Source organism: Bombina bombina, chromosome 3 (assembly GCF_027579735.1).
Source record: "Bombina bombina isolate aBomBom1 chromosome 3, aBomBom1.pri, whole genome shotgun sequence".
NCBI classification, from domain to species: domain Eukaryota; kingdom Metazoa; phylum Chordata; class Amphibia; order Anura; family Bombinatoridae; genus Bombina; species Bombina bombina.
The window spans coordinates 370,217,137-370,234,026 of record NC_069501.1 but is presented as its reverse complement, the minus strand read 5'-3'; the positions used below and the strand labels follow the sequence as shown (position 1 = coordinate 370,234,026).

General features: G+C 38.4%; 1 protein-coding gene across 1 annotated transcript in view; it reads right to left on the bottom strand.

The window, feature by feature from the left end:
• The window catches only part of CCDC80 (coiled-coil domain containing 80), a 200,664-nt gene that overhangs the window by 94,819 nt on the left and 88,955 nt on the right, over window positions 1-16,890 (bottom strand). Inside the window, exon 4 of the mRNA XM_053706502.1 lies at window positions 9,334-9,470. Coding sequence (XP_053562477.1) covers window positions 9,334-9,470 — 137 coding nt within the window. The remainder of the gene's footprint in view (window positions 1-9,333; window positions 9,471-16,890) is intronic.

Genomic DNA, 16,890 nt, shown 5'->3' with positions numbered 1-16,890 from the left:
GGACTAGGAGTTTTAAGTAAATGGGGACGATTTATTATATGGCGAGTGGGCGGACATGTTTTGCTGTAGCGAATCATAAACGCCAGACAGCGATAAATGCCAACAACATATGCTGTCGGCATTTATCATTGCACAAACATTTCTTGTGAAATGCTTGTGCAATGCGGCCCCCTGCACATTTGCGGCCAATCGGCTGCTAGCAGGGGTGTCAATCATCCCAATCGTATCTGATCAAGATGATTGCAGTCCGCTACCTCAGAGGTGGTAGACAGTTAAGGAGCAGCGGTCTTACGACCACTGCTTCTTAACTCCTGATTCTGGCGGGCCAGAAGGATCGTGCAGAATAAGCAGCATACAATGTACAAAATATTTGTATATGTTTGTGTACCTTGTAATGTTATCTAGAGATCAGTTTTTGTTCCAAGGAGCTAGGACCATCCTGAACTGAGATATTGAGGTTTCTGTAAACATCTGTATAACCAAAATTTGTTGTGCACCATAACACAAAGATGGCTGCCGTAGTAAAACCAAATAAAATAAAATTAAAATCTGGGGGTTTTGTAATACCAACACAGAGGTAATCACAAAAACAAAATTAGGAAAATTAAAAATGGTCAAGCAACCTATGTTGGACCACTTGAGATGGATTGACCTTTTTTTTATAGGTTATATACACTCACCGACAACTTTATTAGGTACACCTGTTCAGTTGCTTGGTAACACAAATTGCTAATCAACCAATCACATGGCAGCAACTCAATGCATTTAGGCATCTAGACGTGGTGAAGACGAATTGCTGAAGTTCAAACCGAGCATCAGAAAGGGGAAGAAAGGGGATTTAAGTGACTTTGAATGCCAGATGGATTGGACTGAGTATTTCAAATACTGCTGATCTACTGGGATTTTCACACACAACCATCTTAAGGGTTTACTTAGAATGGTCCGAAAAAGAGAAGATATCTAGTGAGCGGCAGTTGTATGGACGAAAATGCCTTGTTGATGTCAGAGGTCAGAGGAGAATGGGCAGACTGGTTCGAGATGATAGAAAGGCAACAGTAACTCAAATAACCACTTGTTACAACTGAGGAATGCAGAATGCCATCTCTGAATGCACAACATGTCGAACCTTGAATCAGATGGGCTACGGCAGCAGAAGACCACACTGGGTACCACTCCTATCAGCTAAGAACAGAAAACTGAGGCTACAATTCACAAAGGCTTACCAAACTTGGACAATAGAAGATTAGAAAAATGTTGCCTGGTCTGATGAGTCTCGATTTCAGCTGCATCATTCAGATGGTGGGGTCAGAATTTGGCATAAACAACATGAAAGCATGGACCCATTCTGCCTTGTATCAATGGTTCTGGCGGTGTAATGTGGGGGATATTTTCTTGGCACATTTTGAGCCCCTTAGTCCCAATTGAGCATTGTTTAAATGCCATGGCCTACCTGAGTATTGTTGCTGACCATGTCCATCCCTTTATAACTACAGTGTACCCATCTTCTGGTGGCTACTTCCAGCAGGATAATGCACCATGTCACAAAGCTCAAATCATCTCAAACTGGTTTCTTGAACATGACAATGCATTCACTGTACTCCAGTGGCCTCCACAGTCACCAGATCTCAATCCAAAAGAGCACCTTTTGGATGTGGTGGAAAGGGAAGATTTTCATCATGGATGTGCCGTCGACAAATCTGCAGCAACTGCGTGATGCTATCATGTCAATATGGACCAAAATGTCTGAGGAATGTTTCCAACACCTTTTAACCTTGTTGAATCTATGCCATGAAGAATTAAGGCAGTTCTGAAGGCAAAAGGGAGTCCAACCCGGTACTAGCAAAGTGTACCTAATAAAGTGGCCGGTGAGTGTATATATATATATATATATATATATATATATATATATACACACACACATATATATAAACACACACATATATATATATATATATATATATATATATATATATATATATACTAGTCCTAAAGCCCGTTCACATGGGCCATTTTTTGCAGTACAGGAGTCCCACCCCTTGCACTCTCTCCCTCTCTTTTGCTCTCTCTCTCCCCCCTCTTTTGCGCTCTCTCTCGCTCCACCTCTCTTTTGCTCTCTCTACCACCCTGTTTGGCTCTCTTTATCCCCCCCCCCTCTCTTTTGCTCTCTCTCCCCTCTCTTTTGCTCTTTCCCCTCTCTTTTTGTTCCCTCTCTCCCCCCTCTCTTTTGCTTTCTCTCCCCCCTTTTTTTTTGCTCTCTCCCCCCCCTCTTTTTTGCGCTCTCTCTCTCCCCCTCTTTTTTGCGCTCTCTTTCTCCCCCTCTCTTTTGCGCTCTCTCTCTCCCCTCTCTTTTTCTCTCTCTCCCCCCCTCTCTTTTGCGCTCTCTCCCCCCTCTCTTTTGCACTCTCTCTCCCCTTCTCTTTTGCGCTCTCTCTCTCCCCCCTCTCTTTTGCGCTCTCTCTCTCCCCCCTCTCTTTTGCGATATCTCCCCACTCTCTTTTGCGCTCTCTCTCTCCCCCCTCTCTTTTGCACTCTCTCTCTTCCCCCTCTCTTTTGCGCTCTCTCTCTCCCCATCCCTCTCTTTTGCTCTGTCTCCCCATCCCTCTCTTTTGCTCTTTCTCCCCCTCTCTTTTGCGCTCTTTCTCTCCCCCCTCTCTTTTGCATGATCTCTCTCTCCCCCTCTCTTTTGCGCTCTCTCCCCTCTCTTTTGCGCTCTCTCCCCTCTCTTTTGCGCTCTCTCTCTCCCCCTCTCTTTTGCGCTCTCTATCTCCCCCTCTCTTTTGTGCTCTCTCTCTCCCCCCTCTCTTTTGCGCTCTCTCCCCCTCACTTTTGCGCTCTCTCTCTCCCCCTCTCTTTTGCGCTCTTTCTCTCCCCTCTCTCTTTTGCGCTCTCTCTCTCCCCTCTCTTTTGCGCTCTCTCTGTCCCCCTCTCTTTTGCGCTCTCACTCTCCCTCTCTCTTTTGCGCTCTCCCCCCTCTCTTTTGCGCTCTTTCTCCCCCCTCTCTTTTGCACTCTGTCCCACCTCTCTTTTGCTCTCTCTCTCCATCCCTCTCTTTTGCTCTCTCTCCCCCTCTCTTTTGCTCTCTCTCTCTTTCCCCCTTTTATTTTCTCTCTCCCCCTCTCTTTTGCTCTCTCTCTATTCCCTCTATTTTGCTCATTCCCATCTCTTTTGCTCTTTCCCCTCTATTTTGCTCTCTCTCCCCCCTCTCTTGCTCTTTCCCATCTATTTTGTTCTCACCCCCTCTCTTTCTATCTCTTTCCCCTTCTCTTTCTATCTCTCTCCCCTCTATCCCACTCTCGCCCACGACTGCGCCCAGCCACGCCCCTGTCACACCCCGTCACGCCGCTCACACCCGACCACGCCCACTTTAGCCCGCACCGGCTGTTCAGGTAGGGATTCTAAGGCCAGGTGTGTTTGTCCTCGCGCAGTCTCTACTGTGCACGACAGCTTCGGACAAACACACTTGGCCTTTTATTATATAGGATAGGATATATATTGCATTAAAAAGATTTTTTTTAAAGTTAAACATATAAGAATTGCAACCGATGCATTGGTATCTAGTGCTCACTGCTGGTTGACAGGGACAACTCCCACAGGAAAAAAAAAAGTTTTATTCAGCACAATCATCCACCTAAGTAGAGGCTATGAATTACCCAGTACAGCAAAATATTAGAAGCAGACCAAACAAAAGATAATTAGAATTTTATAATACCACTATTTAAAGAGCATTTACCCTTAGCCACTAAGCAGCCATATATTTTGCCTAATAACAAAAGTCTGAATCTTCTGAATTCCAAAATATTACAGTTCTAAGTTCATTCAAACATTTTCGTGCCATGTTAAAAATACTTGAAGGAATATAAAGGTCAAAAACAAAACTGTAACGACAGATCAGTTGTTTTTTCTGCCAAACCATTCCCTTCAAGTTTTTTATCACTTTTAAAACATTTTAATTTATTATTTAATATGAAACACTGCATACTCCTGATCAACCATTTAATCAATTGACTGCTGGTTTAAATTGTCATGGGGAGGTGGGACTATATTCTTATTTATTTTACACACATTATTTTTTTACAGTGGCTGGTTGGTCGAAACATAAACTTCTCTATTTTCACAGAGTATTTAATTTTTGACCTCACTGAGTTCAACAGACAAGGTCCTAAATAGTATGTAGTTTTGTACCGAATATTTCTGCAACTATCAGTACATAACATAGTGTTCCATGTGGGCTACATGACTAGGCCTTACAAATAACTAGCAGGTTTGGCCATTTGTCAAGAATCCTGATTTAACCAACAAATTGATTTTTTTTCTTGCAGTCCATGGAATTTTAAACAGACAGCCTTTTATTAGAAGGATGGTATGCTATATATGACAGGGAGCATGTTAGCTTGAAGCTATTCTCCAGCTGCTGCTGGCAGGATGTCTGAATATTATGTTTTTTTTCATGCTTGTAAGTATTACTTATGATCAAAAGCTGTTTCAGATTTAAACATACTTGTGCCTAGTTTTCTTCTCTGTCAGGCCATTGTAAGACTTTGGACCAGATTCTCTAAACCTCTCTGGACTGTCAAGATTATCTAAGAAGTACAATGAGGCCCCATAAAGAATTTTAGAAAGGTAAATTTTAGCTTCAGAGTAGGGTTGTCACCTTTTCTGGAAAAAAAAATACTATTGGTCATCATTAGCATACATTTGCATAAATAATTATAAAGCATATATTGGGAACTAAAACTGCTACGATTGATTTTAAATGATGATTGGTTTAGATATAAATTCCAACATAGGGCTAGATTATGATTTGAGCGCTATTTATCGCTCCTGCACGTGTACTAACTCCGCTAGAAATAAGCTTTTTTGTTCCTCAGGTACTGTGCATATTATCAGTTGAAAGTAAAAAGTTTTCGCTTGTGTGCTAACCTGACGTGTGCAAAAAAAGGAACTTCGAATATTTCAACCGTGTTAACATATTCCCTCATAGACTTTAATGGAGCACAAAAAGTGGAATAAAACACCTGTACTTGCGTGCAAACCCGATCACATTTTCTGAAGTGCGCTAACCCGACATGAAATATTAATATTTCACATTCCAGTGTTTTTCACATAAAAGAATATGTTCTATTTACAGGGAGTGCAGAATTATTAGGCAAATGAGTATTTTGACCACATCATCCTCTTTATGCATGTTGTCTTACTCCAAGCTGTAAAGGCTCGAAAGCCTACTACCAATTAAGCATATTAGGTGATGTGCATCTCTGTAATGAGAAGGGGTGTGGTCTAATGACATCAACACCCTATATCAGGTGTGCATAATTATTAGGCAACTTCCTTTCCTTTGGCAAAATGGGTCAAAAGAAGGACTTGACAGGCTCAGAAAAGTAAAAAATAGTGAGATATCTTGCAGAGGGATGCAGCACTCTTAAAATTGCAAAGCTTCTGAAGCGTGATCATCGAACAATCAAGCGTTTCATTCAAAATAGTCAACAGGGTCGCAAGAAGCGTGTGGAAAAACCAAGGCGCAAAATAACTGCCCATGAACTGAGAAAAGTCAAGCGTGCAGCTGCCAAGATTCCACTTGCCACCAGTTTGGCCATATTTCAGAGCTGCAACATCACTGGAGTGCCCAAAAGCACAAGGTGTGCAATACTCAGAGACATGGCCAAGGTAAGAAAGGCTGAAAGACGACCACCACTGAACAAGACACACAAGCTGAAACGTCAAGACTGGGCCAAGAAATATCTCAAGACTGATTTTTCTAAGGTTTTATGGACTGATGAAATGAGAGTAAGTCTTGATGGGCCAGATGGATGGGCCCGTGGCTGGATTGGTAAAGGGCAGAGAGCTCCAGTCCGACTCAGACGCCAGCAAGGTGGAGGTGGAGTACTGGTTTGGGCTGGTATCATCAAAGATGAGCTTGTGGGGCCTTTTCGGGTTGAGGATGGAGTCAAGCTCAACTCCCAGTCCTACTGCCAGTTTCTGGAAGACACCTTCTTCAAGCAGTGGTACAGGAAGAAGTCTGCATCCTTCAAGAAAAACATGATTTTCATGCAGGACAATGCTCCATCACACGCGTCCAAGTACTCCACAGCGTGGCTGGCAAGAAAGGGTATAAAAGAAGAAAATCTAATGACATGGCCTCCTTGTTCACCTGATCTGAACCCCATTGAGAACCTGTGGTCCATCATCAAATGTGAGATTTACAAGGAGGGAAAACAGTACACCTCTCTGAACAGTGTCTGGGAGGCTGTGGTTGCTGCTGCACGCAATGTTGATGGTGAACAGATCAAAACACTGACAGAATCCATGGATGGCAGGCTTTTGAGTGTCCTTGCAAAGAAAGGTGGCTATATTGGTCACTGATTTGTTTTTGTTTTGTTTTTGAATGTCAGAAATGTATATTTGTGAATGTTGAGATGTTATATTGGTTTCACTGGTAAAAATAAATAATTGAAATGGGTATATATTTGTTTTTTGTTAAGTTGCCTAATAATTATGCACAGTAATAGTCACCTGCACACACAGATATCCCCATAAAATAGCTATAACTAAAAACAAACTAAAAACTACTTCCAAAACTATTCAGCTTTGATATTAATGAGTTTTTTGGGTTCATTGAGAACATGGTTGTTGTTCAATAATAAAATTAATCCTCAAAAATACAACTTGCCTAATAATTCTGCACTCCCTGTATTTATAAATACATATATGATGTTGTTTGGGTAAAATATGTATAGGCCCCTGAATCCCTCCTGTATTTGTTTGAAAAATGTTGTCATGTCTCTTAAAAATATTGTATCATCGTTGTAATTTGTTGTTACGTTATAAATAAAGTCTAATAATAGTCTATACCTTTATTTACAGATGATTATATATAGGTGTGTGTATATTTACTGTGTGTATATATATATATAGGAAAATCTTTTTAAAAATACTTAGAACATATTCCCCTATGTAAAGTACATTAAAATATGAAATATTTACAGTACAAACACAGTTAAACACTTTATTAAATATGAACATTGCATAAATATGATTTTTCATGTTTTCAGCTACTTGCGTGCAAAGGGCTCGAATGCACTTATATATGTCTATGTATGTATACATAAATATTTACATGATAATATACATATACACATATAAATACATAAATACATACACACATATACAGGGAGTGCAGAATTATTAGGCAAGTTGTATTTTTGAGGATTAATTTTATTATTGAACAACAACCATGTTCTCAATGAACCCAAAAAACTCATTAATATCAAAGCTGAATAGTTTTGGAAGTAGTTTTTAGTTTGTTTTTAGTTATAGCTATTTTAGGGGGATATCTGTGTGTGCAGGTGACTATTACTGTGCATAATTATTAGGCAACTTAACAAAAAACAAATATATACCCATTTCAATTATTTATTTTTACCAGTGAAACCAATATAACATCTCAACATTCACAAATATACATTTCTGACATTCAAAAACAAATCAGTGACCAATATAGCCACCTTTCTTTGCAAGGACACTCAAAAGCCTGCCATCCATGGATTCTGTCAGTGTTTTGATCTGTTCACCATCAACATTGCGTGCAGCAGCAACCACAGCCTCCCAGACACTGTTCAGAGAGGTGTACTGTTTTCCCTCCTTGTAAATCTCACATTTGATGATGGACCACAGGTTCTCAATGGGGTTCAGATCAGGTGAACAAGGAGGCCATGTCATTAGATTTTCTTCTTTTATACCCTTTCTTGCCAGCCACGCTGTGGAGTACTTGGACGCGTGTGATGGAGCATTGTCCTGCATGAAAATCATGTTTTTCTTGAAGGATGCAGACTTCTTCCTGTACCACTGCTTGAAGAAGGTGTCTTCCAGAAACTGGCAGTAGGACTGGGAGTTGAGCTTGACTCCATCCTCAACCCGAAAAGGCCCCACAAGCTCATCTTTGATGATACCAGCCCAAACCAGTACTCCACCTCCACCTTGCTGGCGTCTGAGTCGGACTGGAGCTCTCTGCCCTTTACCAATCCAGCCACAGGCCCATCCATCTGGCCCATCAAGACTCACTCTCATTTCATCAGTCCATAAAACCTTAGAAAAATCAGTCTTGAGATATTTCTTGGCCCAGTCTTGACGTTTCAGCTTGTGTGTCTTGTTCAGTGGTGGTCGTCTTTCAGCCTTTCTTACCTTGGCCATGTATCTGAGTAAAGGAAAGGAAGTTGCCTAATAATTATGCACACCTGATATAGGGTGTTGATGTCATTAGACCACACCCCTTCTCATTACAGAGATGCACATCACCTAATATGCTTAATTGGTAGTAGGCTTTCGAGCCTATACAGCTTGGAGTAAGACAACATGCATAAAGAGGATGATGTGGTCAAAATACTCATTTGCCTAATAATTCTGCACTCCCTGTAAACATATATATATATATATATATATATATACACAGGCATATCCATCTTTAGACATGTATATGTATGTATCTCTATGTTAAAGCCCTTTGCGTGCCTTTTTCCACACCTGAGACCTCATATCTTTGAGTCCTTATAACTTTTTAATGCAATTTTTTTTAAATAGTTTTTATTTGTGTTATTATGATTGTAAATGTATTTTGTAATGTTTTTTATGCATGTTTTGACACTTTTTATTCGAGCGTAACAGTTAACCAGAGCTCTGAAGTCGCACTAACCCGACACGCGTTCTAAATGTGAAGAAGAGATACCTACTTTACACTATACTGCTAACAAGAAAAGCATGATTGGCTAGAAAAAAGCATGATTTCTCTCCATGCTGGCAAACATTTGATATTTGGGCTACCAATTTGTAGCAATTGTATAAATTCACTGATGTTTGCATAAGAACAATTGTCCCCCAAAATCTCTCCTGGCTCCCCCTTCCTAACCTGCCTGTTAGCTGCAGAGTTTTTTTTTATTTTTTTAAACGGTGTGATGGGGGAGTTTGTAAATCACAACCTGACCAACAGGGCTGTTCACTGTACAATGAATTGTTTACGTGTTGGATAAATTTGTTGGCTACTTTATCCAGCACTGGAGAATGCTGCTGTAATGTGAACTATATTATCAATTGGGTGTGATTTGCAAACAACTCTGTAACATACTATTATAACAAGGCAAATAAAGGGGGGGGGGGGGGGCTGTGGTATTTTTGGGGAGAAAATGCTTTATTTTTTGTAAATTGCCAGTATCAAAGGTGAGTTTCATAATACCCTCTTTAGTTGTGCACATACAGCACAATAATGTAAATAAATATGTTTACTGTCCCTTTAACAATAGTATATTTTCTAGATTTATGTTTAAGTAAATAACAAAGATGTACCTTAACTCTCATGTCTAAATCTGTAAGCACCATAAAAAAATCATTGTACGTCATTCCGTATTCTTTTCTCAATTCAGTTATTAGGCTGAGGTCCAGTAGATCATCATCCCCAATCACTTTCATTGGCTTTTCGTTATCTGAAAATAAAGCATTGTATTGTTAAAATATTGTATGATTTCAAATTCCTTAGATTAGTAAAATCAGTTTAAAAAATATCTAAGAACGGGAAAAATGTCAGAAAACTAACTGTCTGGGGTGTAAACGGCCTTAAGCGGAAACTCACGTCAAAATTAAACTTTCATGATTCAGATAGAGCAGCAATTTTAAACAACTTTACAATTTACTTCCATTAACAATTTGTGCACAGTCTTGTTATATTTACACTTTTTGAGTCACCAGCCACTACTGAGCATGTGCAAGAATTCACAAAATATAAGTATATGCATTTGTGATTAGCTGATGGCTGTCACATGATACAGGGGGAGTGGAAAAAGACATAACTTTAAAATTTGGCAGAATAAAATCTGCTATTCATTTGAAGTTCAGACTAATTGCTATTTGCAATGTCTTGTTATCATGCATTTGTTGATTATGCAAATCTACTATATTTACTGATCCTTTAAAGTTTATGGACAGAAAATGTATAATGATCAGTACAGTATATTAAAATGAGACTTCTGTAAAAGCAAACTATCTAGCTAAGGGGTGAACCCTGCATTTGTGTATGTGAATGCACTGTAATGCTCAATAAAATTAACAGGTAAAACACGTATTGAAAATACAGTTTAAAAGTCATAATCAAAGTATGTATTTAAAATAGTATTAATATGCATTCAAATTTGTATTAAAAGTATGCAGCCATTCATTTAAAGGGACATGAAATCCAAAATGATTCTTTCATGATTCAGATAGAAAATACAATTTAAAAAAAGCTTCTAATGTAATCTATTGTATAACATTGTTGCTAAACTGCTGCCATATTGTGCTGCATACACGTGCACGCTCCTGAACTCACCTTCCTGCTTTTCAACAAAAAATAACAAGAAAACAAAGAAAATGTGATAATAGAAGTACATTGGAAAGTTGTTAAAAAAATTGGGGTTTTATCTCCCTTTTTTTGCATTAAAGGGACACTAAACCCAAACATTTCATGATTCAGATAGAGAATATAATTTTAAACAACATTCCAATTTACTTCTATTATTTAATTTGCTTCCTTCTTTAGCTATTCTTTGTTGAAGAAACAGCAATGCATATGGGTGAGGCATCTATGGGCAGCAACCAATCAGCAGCTACTAAGCCTATCTAGATATGCTTTTCAGCAAAGAATAACAAGAGAATGAAGCAAGTTAGATAATAGAAGTAAATTAGAAAGTTGTTTAAAATTACATGCTCTTTCTAAACCATGAAAGAAAAAATGTGGGTTTCATGTCCCTTTAAAATTATTATTTAATGTACCCAGGTAAAAAAAATAATAATATTTAATGTACATAGAATGTTATTTTAATTTACGTCATTTTTAAAATGGGTTAAAATAAAACCGAAAAGTACACAATTCAAAGCATACTTTATATTTCTGTTGTAAAATGAGTCTCGCAGTCTTGGCGAGTGAGTTGAACACAGACATTCCCTTGGTGCGTGTTAAGATTTCTCACTATTTCTCTATGAATTTTAAGACTGCAGGTCTTGTTGTTTTATCTTGCCAAATAAAAGCTGGCTAATTTGTCTCAAAACACGCAATTCGCTTATTACAGTGATAGTAAAAAAAAACTTATGTAAAATTAGAAACAAGTGCAATATAAAGTACATTGAAAACAGCATCATGTTTTCAGTTTTAGAGAATTGCTCCCTTGGTGAGGTGTTAGCATAGATGCTGATTTTAATTTACAATGATGCACTTTACCATAACCTCTGAAATTCATAAAAACTCACTTAGCAATCACCATTCATTCCATAGAAATAAAGAGTTCTTATACTGTTTAAAGGGAAATTCCAGTCAAAATTTAAATGCACATAGATAAATTACATATTTGAATAGAAACATATGTGCAATATACATGTATTGGCAAAAATGCTTTTAGTATTTTTTTTTTTGTTTTAGTTCCAACATTTTTCTCTGCATGTACATGTGAAGCATAGCTGAATATTCTCAGAGCACAATCATTTTAAACACTGCAGCTGCTCAGAGCACCAGTGGGGCTTGTATAATGTCAGCAAACAAATTGAGTCATTACCAGATGGCACAAGCAGCTAAGGCTCTCTGAGAAAATGCTGTGTTTAAAATGCTGGTGCACGGAGCATACTTAAGATATGAAACACACATTTTTTCTTTCATGATTCAGAGATAGAGCATGAAATTTTAAGCAACTTTCTAATGTACTCCTATTATTAATTCTATCTGAATCATGAAAGATATGTGGGTTTCATATCCCTTTAAATACACTTTTGAAACAGCTATAGCTTTTATTAGACACATTTTGGCTAACACATGTATATTACAAAAATGCTTCTATTGAAAACTGAAATGCATCCATGTGGATTCCAATTTTGGCTGGAATGTCCCTTTAACTGAGTATCTCATGAAAGTCAAAATTAAATGGTTCAGGTATAGCATGCAATTTTAAGAAACTTTTCAGTTTACTTATATTATGAAATTTACTTTGTTATCTTGGTATCCTTGGGTGAGAAGCATATCTAGGTAGGTTCAAGATCAGCAATGTACTACTTAGAGCTAGCTGGTGATTGGTGGTTATGGACATATTCCTATTGTTATTGGCTCACCATATGTGTTCAGCTAGGTATTAGTAGTGTATTGCTGCTCTGGAACTGGTTTTAACTACAGTGACAGAAACCATTTATTGATCCCCTGCTGATTTTGTACATTTGCAACTTGAACTTTCAGCTCCCTCCACAGATTTTCTATGGGATTAAGGTCTGGAGACTGGCTAGGCCACTCCAGGACCTTAATGTGCTTCTTCTTGAGCCACTCCTTTGTTGCCTTGGCCATGTGTTTTGGATCATTGTCGTGCTGGAATACCCATCCACGACCCATTTTCAATGCCCTGGCTGAGGGAAGGAGGTTCTCACCCAAGATTTGACGATACATGGCCCCGTACATCGTCCCTTTGATGCAGTGAAGTTGTCCTGTCCCCTTAGCAGTAAAACACTACCAAAGCCTAATGTTTCCACCTCCATGTTTGACGGTGGGGATGGTGTTCTTGTGGTCATAGGCAGCATTCCTCCTCCTCCAAACACGGTGAGTTGAGCTGATGCCAAAGAGCTTGATTTTGGTCTCATCTGACCACAACACTTTCACCCAGTTCTCCACTGTTTCATTCAGATGTTCATTGGCAAACTTTAGACGGGCCTGTACATGTGCTTTTGTGAGCAGGGGGACCTTGCGGGTTCTGCAAGATTTCAGTCCTGCACGGTGTAATGTGTTACTAATTGTTGTCTTGGATGGTCCCAGCTGCCTTGACAATTGTTGTCTTGGATGGTCCCAGCTGCCTTGACATCATTGACAAGATCCTCCCGTGTAGTTCTCGGCTGATTCCTCACCATTCTCATAATCATTGAAAGTCCACGAGGTGAGATCTTGCATGGAGCCCCAGACCGAGGGAGATTGACAGTTATTTTGTGTTTCTTCCATTTGCGAATAATCGCATCAACTGTTGTCATCTTCTCACCAAGCTTCTTGGCGATGGTCTTGTAGCCCGTTCCAGCCTTGTGTAGGTCTACAATCTTGTCCTTGACATCCTTGGACAGCTCTTTGGTCTTGGCCATGGAGGAGAGTTTGGAATTTGATTGATTGATTGCTTCTGTGGACAAGTTTTTTGTTATTCTGTCTCTCACTGTTCAAATAAACCTACCATTAAAACTATAGACTGATAATTTCTTTGTCAATGGACAAACGTACAAAATCAGCAGGGGATCAAATATTTTTCCCCCTTACTGTATATGTTTCACCCCTCTGAAGGGGTTAAATGCATATTTCTATGCCAGCAATAGTGCCATAATAACATGTCTAACACAGCAGAGCATTTTCTTTTATCACTTTTATGTTCATTTAATTTTATAAGATTGAATATGTAGGAAGATTCAGATGAACAAACTTGTGGTTAAAAATCTTACTTTTTCTTGTGTTACTGTTTACCAATACCTGTGTACACACAGCTAATAAAATTAGAAGTAATAAAATAGACAATACTTTTTAGGGTCTTACACACCTTTAGTATTCCTATAATTTTTGTATACATGGTGAGGTGCCTTTACAGGGCCCTTGATAATAATAATAATAATTATAATAATAATACTCATATGTTCAGTTCCAATTAATTATAAAAATAGGTAATGAAATGTTTGTCAAGGTGTTTGAAAAAAAATTGCAACTCATTTACTTGACCAAATTAGAGATGGCCAAGTTAAAATCAGCTTTTTTTGCTTAGTTGATAGGCTCCTAGGGGTCGATCCGATAAAAATCGTCGCCCGCAAAAGCCGGCGACGCCAATATTTGTGCTGGTTTGGTATCCTATATACGGCGTAACCTAGAAGTTACGCGCGTATATTTCTGCCGTCGCCCGTAGTTTTTTGGGCTATAGGCAGGTATACCAAACCAGCACAGTTTGGTATCCAATATGCAGCGTAAGGACTTACGTGGCGAAAATGGAGATATCTTACTCCATTTTCACCTCGCCACAAAAAGCAGCCGTAAGAAGCCTTACGCTGACTATTGGAGCCCCGTAACTCCCTAAACTAGCTAGAAAATAAACACCTAACGCATGCGCAATGTCTATCTACCTGTCAACCGCGATCCCCCGCCACAATCCCTAATAAAGTTATTAACCCCTAAACCGCCGCTCCCGGACCACGCCGCCATCTACATAAACTAACCCCCTACTGTGAGCCCCTAAAACCGCCGCCACCTACCTTATCTATCCCCTAATGTGAACACCTTACACCGCTGCCATCTACCTTATCTATCCACTAATATGACCCCTTACACCGCCGCCACCTATATAAAAATTATTAACTCCTAATCTAATTCCCCTATACCGCCGCCAGCTATATTAATATTATTAACCCCTAATTTAATCTACCTACCCCGCCGCCAGCTATGTTATCTATATTAACCCTACGTATATTATAGTTAATATAGTTATTACATTATATATATTAACTATATTAACCCTAATTATATTAGGGTTAATATAGTTAATATAGTTACTATAGTATTTATATTAACTATATTAACTCTATCTAACCCTAACACCCCTAACTAAATTCTTATTAAATTAATCTAATTCATATTATAAACTAAAATATTCCTATTTAAATCTAAATACTTACCTATAAAACAAACCCTAAGATAGCTACAATATAATTAATAATTACATTGTACCTATGTTAGGGTTTATATTTATTTTACAGGTAAATTGTTAATTATTTTAACTAGGTATAATAGCTATTAAATAGTTATTAACTATTTAATATCTACCTAGTTAAAATAATTACCCAATTAACTGTAAAATAAATCCTAACCTAAGTTACAAATACACCTACACTATCAATAAATTAAATAAACTACAAATATCTATCTAAAAATACAATTAAATAAACTAAACTAAATTACAAAAAACAAACAAACACTAAATTACAAAAAAAAAAAAATTAGAAGATTTTTAAGCTAATTACACCTATTCTAAGCCCCCTAATAAAATAATAAAGCCCCCCAAAATAAAAAAAATTCCCTGCCCTATTCTAAATTAAAAAAAGTTCAAAGCTCTTTACCTTACCAGCCCTAAAAAGGGCCTTTTGTGGGGCATGCCCCAAAGAATTCAGCTCTTTTGCATTTCAATAAATATACAATACCCCCCAACATTACAACCCACCACCCACATACCCCTATTCTAAACCCACCCAAGCCCCCCTTAAAAAAGCCTAACAATACCCCCCTGAAGATCTCCCTACCTTGTCTTCACCACACCGGGCCGAACTCCTCATCCGATCCGGGCAATGTCTTCCTCCAAGCGGCAAAGAAGAATTCTTCATCCCGGCGATGTCTTCCTCCAAGCGGCAAAGAAGAATTCTTCATCCCGGCGATGTCTTCCTCCAAGCGGCAGCAAAGTCTTCTTCCTTCCTGCAGCATCTTCCATCAAGCGGCATCTTCAATCTTCTTTCTTCGCTCCGCCGCTGCGGAGCATCCATCCCGGCCGACGACTGAACGACGAATGAGGTATCTTTAAATGACGTCATCCAAGATGGCGTCCGCCGAATTCCGATTGGCTGATAGGATTCTATCAGCCAATCGGAATTAAGGTAGAAAAATCTGATTGGCTGATTGAATCAGCCAATCAGATTCAAGTTCAATCCGATTGGCTGAACCAGTGATGGAAGATGCTGCCGGAAGGAAGAAGACTTTGCTGCCGCTTGGAGGAAGACATCGCCGGGATGAAGAATTCTTCTTTGCCGCTTGGAGGAAGACATCGCCGGGATGAAGAATTCTTCTTTGCCGCTTGGAGGAAGACATCGCCCTGATCGGATGAGGAGTTCGGCCCGGTGTGGTGAAGACAAGGTAGGGAGATCTTCAGGGGGGTAGTTTTAGGCTTTTTTAAGGGGGGTTTGGGTGGGTTTAGAATAGGGGTATGTGGGTGGTGGGTTGTAATGTTGGGGGGGGGGTATTGTATATTTATTGAAATGCAAAAGAGCTGAATTCTTTGGGGCATGCCCCACAAAAGGCCCTTTTAAGGGCTGGTAAGGTAAAGAGCTTTGAACTTTTTTTAATTTAGAATAGGGCAGGGAATTTTTTTTATTTTGGGGGGCTTTATTATTTTATTAGGGGGCTTAGAATAGGTGTAATTAGCTTAAAAATCTTCTAATCTTTTTTTTATTTTTTGTAATTTAGTGTTTTTTTTTTGTAATTTAGTTTAGTTTATTTAATTGTATTTTTAGATAGATATTTGTAGTTTATTTAATTTATTGATAGTGTAGGTGTATTTGTAACTTAGGTTAGGATTTATTTTACAGGTAATTGGGTAATTATTTTAACTAGGTAGATATTAAATAGTTAATAACTATTTAATAGCTATTATACCTAGTTAAAATAATTAACAATTTACCTGTAAAATAAATATAAACCCTAACATAGCTACAATGTAATTATTAATTATATTGTAGCTATCTTAGGGTTTATTTTATAGGTAAGTATTTAGATTTAAATAGGAATATTTTAGTTTATAATATGAATTAGATTAATTTAATAAGAATTTAGTTAGGGGTGTTAGGGTTAGATAGAGTTAATATAATTAATATATATAATGTAATAACTATATTAACTATAATATACTTAGGGTTAATATAGATAACATAGCTGGCGGCGGGGTAGGTAGATTAAATAAGGGGTTAATAATTTTAATATAGATGGCGGCGGGGTAGGGGGATTCAATTAGGGGTTAATAATTTTAAAATAGATGGCGGTGGTGTTAGGGGCTCACTTTAGGGGGTTATAGATTTAATATAGCTGGCGGCGGGGTACGGGAGCGGCAGTTTAGGGGTTAATAA